At 47.2% G+C, this 8,641-nt stretch overlaps 1 protein-coding gene across 4 annotated transcripts in view; it reads right to left on the reverse strand.

The window, feature by feature from the left end:
• Nucleotides 1-8,641, reverse strand: part of LOC307220326 (uncharacterized protein) — a 39,231-nt gene that overhangs the window by 7,401 nt on the left and 23,189 nt on the right. For 2 of the 4 annotated variants that reach the window (XM_079984169.1, XM_079984172.1), the window contains exon 3: nucleotides 4,377-6,995. In XM_079984169.1, the coding sequence (XP_079840295.1) occupies nucleotides 4,377-6,995 (2,619 nt within the window). Of the gene's footprint in view, nucleotides 1-4,372; nucleotides 6,996-8,641 lie in introns of all 4 variants that reach the window. The other 2 variants (XM_079984171.1, XM_079984170.1) reach the window with 1 other exon arrangement.

Here is an 8,641-nt window from a genome sequence, read left to right on the forward strand (position 1 = left end):
CTGGTCATGCCCTTTGAACTGCCGTCAGGGACAGCAACGTTCCAAGCCTTCATCAACTATGTCCTCAGAGGCCTAGTGGATAGATTCATGGTGGTTTACCTTGATATGCTGATATACTCAGAGAACCCAGAGCAACATGTACGTCACGTGACAGAGGTGCTGCAGAGACTGTGGAAACATCAACTCTGTGCCAAGCTGGAAAAGTCTCAGTTTCGTGTATCAACAGTAGATTTCCTAGGTCACTGCCTCACACTGGAGGGGTTGCACATGGATCCTGCTAAGGCGCAGAGCATAGTGTCATGGCAGGAACCCAAGGCAAAGAAAGATCTGCAGAGATTCTTGGGTTTTGCCAGCTACTTCAAGTTCATGCCGGACTATTCAAGACTCACTACGCCTCACAGATTGCTTGAGGGGCAAGAAGCCATTCCAGTGGACAGCCGAGGTGCGGCAGGCATTTGAATTCAAAACCATATTCTTCTCAATGGTATACCTAGCACATGTAGACCCTCACTGGCCGCTGATTGTGGAAATGGATGCCTCTGACAGGGTGGTGGAGGTGGTGCTGCTGCAAGGAGACCAAGATGGCAACCTACGCCCGTGTGCCTTCCACTCCAGGAAGCTGACTCCTTCCGAGTAGAATTACACCATTTGGGAGAAGGAACTTTTAGTGATCAAAGAAGCCTTTGAAGTGTGGAGGGGGTGACACCAGGTGGAGGTGCACACTGAAAGTCCAAATCTAGAGTATTGGCAGATGATGAGATGTCTCAATCAACGGCAGATTTGTTGGGCGCAGTTCTTTGGCAGATTTGATTTTAGACTCCAGTATGTAGCCGGTAGTTTGAATCAAGGAGTAGATGCCCTTTCCAGGAAGCCGGAATATCAGGATGATGAGCCAGTTCCAGTGTATAGGCACAACTTGAAGCCAGAGCAGCTACAGCTAGCAGCTGGGTCAGTTGTGGAAGTCTCTGAGTTCCAGCAGAAGACAAGGGAGGATGCATTCGCGAAAGGCTACTGTATAGAGGAGAAGCTCTTATGTTCCAGAGGGAGACCTCTGAGCCAAGGTCTTACGTCAATGCCATGATAACCCTACAGCTGGACACTTGGGGCAGCACAAGACGCTATGCCATGTGATGAGGCAATTCTGGTGGCCGAGGTTGAGGGAGAAAGTCAAGAAATATGCCAGAGCCTGCGAAATGTGTCAGCGGGTGAAGAGACCCAGAGAAGTGTCAGCAGGCTTGCTATAACCGTTGCCCACCCCGCAAGGCCCTTGGCAAACCATAGCTATGGACATCATCACTGATCTGCCGGAATCGCAGCAGCAGACAGTGATCTGGTTGGTGGTATACCTGTTCACTAAGATTGCGCACTTTGTGCCCTGTAAGGGACTTCTGACAGCCCAAGAAACAGCACAGCTCTTTGTAGACCATGTGATCAAGTTGCACGTGCTCTCAGAGTGATCTCAGGTGAGCCCAATTAACCTCAAAGTTCTGGAAGCAGCTCATGCAACTACTCAAGTTAGAGTTGTGCTTCACCTCAGTTTGACACCCAGAGACGAATGGAAAGGCATAAAGGACTAATGCGATGTTGCAGCAGTATCTCCGTAGTTATGGGAACTACCAGCAGGATGATTGGGTGTCCAAACTGCCCTTGGCGGAGTTCACATACAACAATGCACTTCATGCTTCAACGCAACAGACCCCCTTTTTTTGCCAGTCATGGATACCATTCCCAACACCCTGTCAGTGCTGGCAGCAGATGACTTCGTAGAAGTATTGACAGCTAACCAGAGTTTGCTTAAGGAGCATTTGGACTGTTCTAAGGAGGCATATAAAAAATCAGCTGATGTGCATAGACAGCCAGGCAGTGACATCAAGGTGCGAGATGTGGTTGTCAACACATTATTTACTTCAGAAAGATAGATATAGAAAACTGGACCGCCAGAGAGGGGGGCCATTTGAAATGATAGAATAGATCAATCCTGCGACTTTCAGGCTCAGGTTGCTGGTATCAATGAAGATCTACCCTGTATTCCATAGATCCTGGTCGTTGCCAGTGGTGCCTGCGCACCCTTACCTTTTTTTTTTTATAAGATATTTATTAAGATTTTATATACTAGAACAGACATCACATTCAAACAAAAAAAGAAAAAACAATAGAAAACATCACAAGCAAACAAACCAGAAAAATACAATAAAAAACATAGAAGAAATAAAAAAAGAAAAGAAAATCCAGTTTTTAACTTATTATCTTTATAACCCTCTTTCCTGACTTCCTCACATCTCCCTTTTCTGTGTTCCCTTTTACACAATCAAATTCAGCAGTTCCTTACCCTCTTTCAGATCTTATTCAATATTACACATTTCAGTCTATTATGTCTCCTATTTTTCTTCTCTTTTTAAATCCATTTTTACGAGTTCTTTATAACTTAAACCCTTATATCATTTTGTTTGAGTTTGACATAATATTACTCTGGTCTTTTCACCCTTTTCTTTTAAAACATTTTTGCATATTTCCTTTTAACTATATCACTGATGCCATATTCTCTCTAGATCCAACATCATTTTAGCATTCAAACATTTTACAATGTTTTTGCAAATAGTCTTTAAACTTCTTCCAGTCCTCTTCCACTGACTCCTCTCCCAGGTCTTGAATTCTGCCAGTCATTTCTGTCATCTCCATGTAGTCTATCACTTGCATCTGCCATTCTTCCAAGGTGGGCAAATCTTGTGTCTTCCAATGTTTTGCGATGAGTATTCTTGCCGCAGTTGTTGCGTACATAAAGAATGTTCTGTCTTTCTTTGGCACCAATTGGGCGACAATGCCCAGGAGGAAGGCCTCTGGTTTCTTAAGAAAGGTATATTTAAATACCTTTTTCAGTTCATTATAGATCATTTCCCAGAAAGCCTTAATCTTTGGGCACATCCACCAAAGGTGAAAGAATGTTCCCTCAGTTTCTTTACATTTCCAACATTTGTTATCAGGCAAATGATATACTTTTGCAAGCTTGACTGGGGTCATGTACCACCTGTACATCATTTTCATAATATTTTCTCTTAAGGCATTACATGCCGTAAATTTCACACCAGTGGTCCATAACTGTTCCCAGTCAGCAAACATAATGTTATGACCAATATCTTGCGCCCACTTAATCATAGCTGATTTGACCGTTTCATCCTGAGTATTCCATTTTAACAGCAAGTTATACATTCTTGAAAGTATCTTAGTTTTAGGTTCTAACAATTCTGTTTCTAATTTCGATTTTTCCACCTGGAAGCCTATTCTTTTATCCAAGTTAAAGGCCTCTCTAATTTGATAATAGTGTAACCAATCTCGCACTTTATCTTTTAGTTTCTCAAAACTCTGCAATCTCAGTGTGTCTCCTTCTTGTTCTAAAATCTCCCAATATTTCGGCCACTTGGCCTCCATATTGAGTCTTTTCAGAGCCTTAGCTTCCAAAGGTGATAACCACCTTGGGGTCTTGCTTTCCAATAAATCTTTATATCTTATCCAGACATTAAACACGGCTTTCCTGACAATATGGTTCCTGCGCACCCTTACCAAGCACCTAGACAAACACCTCCAACTCCACCTCCAGTCCTGGTAGAAGGAGAGGAAAAGTTTGAAGTAGAACAAATTCTAGACTCGCAAATGAGAAGGAAGAGGTTGCAATACTTGATTGTGTGGAGCGGGTATGGGCCAGAAGAAAGATGATGGGAATGTGCAGAATATGTTCATGCCCTGGACTTGCAAAAGGAGTTTTATAGAAGTCACCCCAGCAGACCAAAACCGAAGAGGGAGACACGATTGAATTACAGCAGAACTCAGAGCAGCTTAGTTATGAGGCATTGGGAGAAGGAGGGGTAGTGCTGACAGCAGAAATGTCCTTGGAAAGCATAGAAGAGCCACCATCCCCATGTACCTGTTGCTCATTTAGAGTTCAAGAGCAAAGGGCTCGGCTACATTTGACTCCTGAGGCCCCTCATAGAGCCAAGGGCTGTTGCTGGGGAAAGAAGAGGAGGAGCTCAGAGCGAGCAACGTTACTGTGGAGTTAAGGACTGGATTCTTTGCCTTGTACCACGATGACTAAATAAAACCATAAATATGAACTTCTTTGCTTCTTCCTTGCTCTTTGATGCTACTAGGGGAGGAGAGATTCCCCCATGCCTGACAGCTATGGTAGGAAATGCCCCAACTCTGCCTGAGTTCGGTTGCGCTGCAACTGTTCAGCTCTTTGGGGTTGATAGTGTCTGTCTGTGGTAGAGCTATATCAATGGAAAGTGACCATCTGTGAGAAGATCAGCTCACTATGCCCAGTCAGGGCCCAGAAACATCACACATTGCTTACACAACAGAAACACATATACACACTCACCCACCTCTGCTTGACTTGGTGCTGCTCAGGGAGGTGGCTTGCCTGTCGGTGCCTCGGCGCTCCTTTGGCCTCACGACCATTGGCTGGCTCTGGTTGAAGGCCTGAGATGCTACTGCTGGGCTTGGAGAAGAGGCTGCTTGGCTTTGGTTCTGGTCAGTGAGTTGGCTTTGGTCCATGCCTGGGGGTGGAATCTCATACAGCCTTCGATACAGGTCTGGGAAGAACATTAGCATGTGGAAAGGGGAGGGATAATAGAAGTTGGTACCCTCGCTTCTAGCGTTAAAGGCTGGGTAAGGCAATGGAGATGCATCAGGATTTATCATGCCAGGTTGGTACACAAAGAGGGGGGACACTTGTTGCGGGGGGGGAGGCCGAAGGAAAACAGAGTCGTCTATGAACTGGTGATAGAAGGTTCCTGGAACGAGTGGGGCTTGTGGGGAGTTTGTGAAGAGCTGTCGTCTGAACGAGGTGTTGCCCATAGGTGCCTCATCATGGCTTTGGGTCTGGTCAGTGAGTTGGCTTTGGTCCAGGTCTGTGGTGGCCGGAACCTCATACAGCTTTCGATACAGGTCTGGGAAGAACATTAGCATGCGGAGAGGGGAGGGATAATAGAAGTTGGTACCCTCCCTTCTAGCGTTAAAGGTTGGGTAAGGTATGGGAGATGCATCGGGATTTATCATGGGAGGTGGGTACACAAGGAGGGGGGACACTTCTTGGGGGGGCATTTGGAGGGGGGGAGGCCTGGGCCTGACAGGCCGCTGGAAAGCAGTCTCGTCTATGTTTGGGGCAAAGTAGGCTTCACTGAGTGGGCTTTGCTGGGAGTTTGTGAAGAGTTCTCGTCTGGACACGTTGCTGCCCATAGTTGACTCATCATGGAGTTGGCTTTGGTCCATGTCTGGGGGCGGAATCTCATACAGCTTTCGATACAGGTCTGGGAAGGACATTAGCATGCGGAAAGGGGAGGGATAATAGAAGTTGGTACCCTCGCTTCTAGCGTTAAAGGTTGGGTAAGGTATGGGAGATGCATCGGGATTTATCATGGGAGGTGGGTACACAAGGAGGGGGGACACTTCTTGGGGGGGCATTTGGAGGGGCGGAGGCCTGGGCCTGACAGGCCGATGGAAAGCAGTCTCGTCTGTGTTTGGGGCAAAGTAGGCTTCACTGAGTGGGCTTTCATGGAGTTGGCTTTGGTCCATGTCTGGGGACGGAACCTCATGCAGCTTGTGATACAGGTATGGGCAGAACTTTAGCATGAGGCGAGGGGAGGGATAATAGAAGTTGGTACCCAATCTTCTAGCGTTAAACACTGGGTAAGGTATGGGAGATGCATCGGGATTTATCATGGGAAGTGGGTACTCAAAGGGGGGGGAGTATCCTGGGGGGGGCATTTGGAGGGGGGGAGGCCTGGGCCTGACAGGCCGATGGAAAGCAGAGTCATCTATGTTCTGGTCAAAGTAGGTTCCTGCACTGAGTGGGGTTTGCTGGGAGTTTGTGAAGAGTTCTCGTCTGGACAAGATGCTGCCCATAGTTGACTCATCATGGAGTGGTGCGTACGAATCCCACCAGAGCTGGCCATCAGCAGAGCCGGGTGAGTAACTCTGGCCAGAGTGGTAGGAAGTGGTGGGAGCGATGGGGAGCGGTTCATAGATGGGCCTGTTGCTGAGGGGCAAACTGTAGTTGGGCTGGTGGAAGGGGGCAGGGGGCAGGGGTAGGCTCTGGTGACCTGGCGCCCGGCGCCCAGCAGCCTGGTAGGAAGCATCATCAGTGACATTGACTGCATAGTAGATGGGGGATGGGGGCTGGCTCTGGTAGGCAGAACCAATGCTCAGTGGCTCGCCCTGGATGGACTGGTAGGGAGGAGGAGAGGAAGGGAGGGGCTCGTAGCCAAGCTTGTTGCTGATGGGCAGGCTATAGTTGGACTGGTGGAATGGGCTGGGCGTGGAGGGCAGGGGCACGGGCAGGCTCTGGTGGCCTCGTGCCTGGTAGGAAGCAGTGGGGAAGGAGGAGGTGTCATTGGCATTGACCGCATAGAAGATGGGAGATGGAGGCACGCTCTGTTGACCAGGAACAAAACTCAGTGGCTCTCCCTGGATGGAGTCATAGAAGGCACCAGAGGTGATAGTGGGGGAAGATGGGAGGGGGCCGTAAGGGATCTTGTGACCAAGGGGCAGGCTGTAGTTGGGTTGGTGGAAGGGGCCGGGGCCGGGGGGCAAGGGCAGGCTTCGGTAACCTGGTGCCTGGTAGGAAGCAGCGGAGGAGGTGTCGTCAGTGGCATTGAGTGCATAGAAGGACTTGTTGGAAGCTGCAGAGGTGACGGTGGAGGAGGAGGCATCACTGGTGACGCTGTGGCCAGGGGACAGGCTGTAGTAGGGCACGATGATGATGGGAGAGGGTGGGGGCAAAGACCGGCTCTGGTTGCCAAGGCCAAAGTTTGCCTGGGAAGTTGCACTCTGGGTAGCTAGGGGAGCAAGGCTGGAGGAAGGGGTGGGGGGGGCTGGCAGGGCCAGCTGGGGCTTGTGGGGGTGCCAAGGAAAGGGGCACTGAAAGCAGAATCCACGTTGCCGAGGCAGGTTGGGCTGCCCAGCTGCACCACCCTGGAGGTAGAGGGAACTTGTGCCACCATCTGTGCAGAAAGGGGGGAGGGGAGAGAGAGAGAGAGAAGGAGAGAGAGAGAGAGAAAGAGAGAGAGAGAGATATGTTGGTTGATTTGGCTGCAGAGTCACACCAAGATCCCTCAGAAGTTGCCCAGCTCTTCTTCCCTCCCACTCCTAGCACATCTTTGATGGTGGCCATGGCCTGGTGCTGGAGGCACCCATGTGGGCTCTGTCCCAAAGAAGGAACCATTCTTGGAGGAGGGGAAAGCCCCACCCACAGAGAAAGAAGCCCAGGCTCCTCTCCAAGGAAAGAAGATTCATGTGTTGAAACAAGAAGGGCATGCTTCAAGCACTCCAGGATCAGGATCTTTCTGAAAGCTGGATATGGGTAGGCAAATCCTACTGATATCCTTATCCCAAATTCTCAACAAGCCATCCCTTACTTGAAAAGCCGTTTTCACAATACTTAGACTGCTCTTTAGGTGGAAAAATCTCTGTACCTTCATTTGGCAGTACCTGGGTTTTTCCCTGATCTTGACTTGGTATCAGGGTCACCATCTCATGATCTAGTTTAGACAATTTGCCTGGCAAGGCAATAACAATTTCAAGTTTGGTGTTCTGAGGCTACCTCACACTACTTTATCCCACACCCTGTTTCTATCACAAGACCATCCTCTTTGGCTCATACAGGCTGCTCCTTCTCCCTTCAGCCATTTCCCAAGATGCCCTTATAAAGATTACTACACACATCCACTCATCAACATGATAGACCTATCTGGCAGTAAAGGAGCTCAGTAGAGCACATTAGAGAACTTGGAAATAGATGGTGTCTTTATGAAAGTAATACCTTAACCTGGCTTACAAATCCATTCACACTTACAACTTTCAAGATTTGGACAAAATGGGCAAAGTCCTGGTTGCAGGCTTCTCACCCATTATTCCATTACACTTCTACCCAGTTTTCAAAAATAAATATAGACTCTATAATATAGAGGTGTTGAAAGAAAAGCAATTGTATTATTTGAAATATTTTTACAAAGATAGATGACTGCTTACCATTAATGTGATGCAAATTGCAAAGGCAAATGTTCAAATATCACGATTTTTAGACTACCAGTTTTTAACAAATTCCCAGTTTAAAAAGAAAGTCATGAGACAATAACATGCAAAAATTATAGTGGAGTAAAATATAATATAATATAATAACAAAAGGATTAATATCTTTGTATAAATCTATAATCGAGGTTCAATTTTTTCCTCTGCAAAATCTGAGAGGGTGGCAGGAGCTGAATTGAGACTTAAATACTGAAGAAAAGACATGGAACAGACTGGATCAACTCCTAGCCTATATAAAACCAAACAGTTTCCCTATATGTTGGAGACGATGTCCTGCTACAGTGGCATATTAGCACTTGTGGTAGGAGTGTCCAAAAATAGAAATGTTATGGGAAAAGGTATTTACAGAAATATATTTAATTACAAGACAGACAGGACCCCAGGACTGCCTATACTTAACTTGTACAGTCATGATATGTTGCGAATTAGAAACAAAGAACTCATAACACTTCCATTAACTGCTGCAAAAACAACTTGCCTGGACATGGAAATCATTACAATTATTGATTATGGACCAATGATACAATGCAATTTGGCAAACAGCATTATTGGAGAAACT

The sequence above is a fragment of the Podarcis cretensis genome (assembly GCF_951804945.1).
Source record: "Podarcis cretensis genome assembly, chromosome: 7".
Classification (NCBI taxonomy): domain Eukaryota; kingdom Metazoa; phylum Chordata; class Lepidosauria; order Squamata; family Lacertidae; genus Podarcis; species Podarcis cretensis.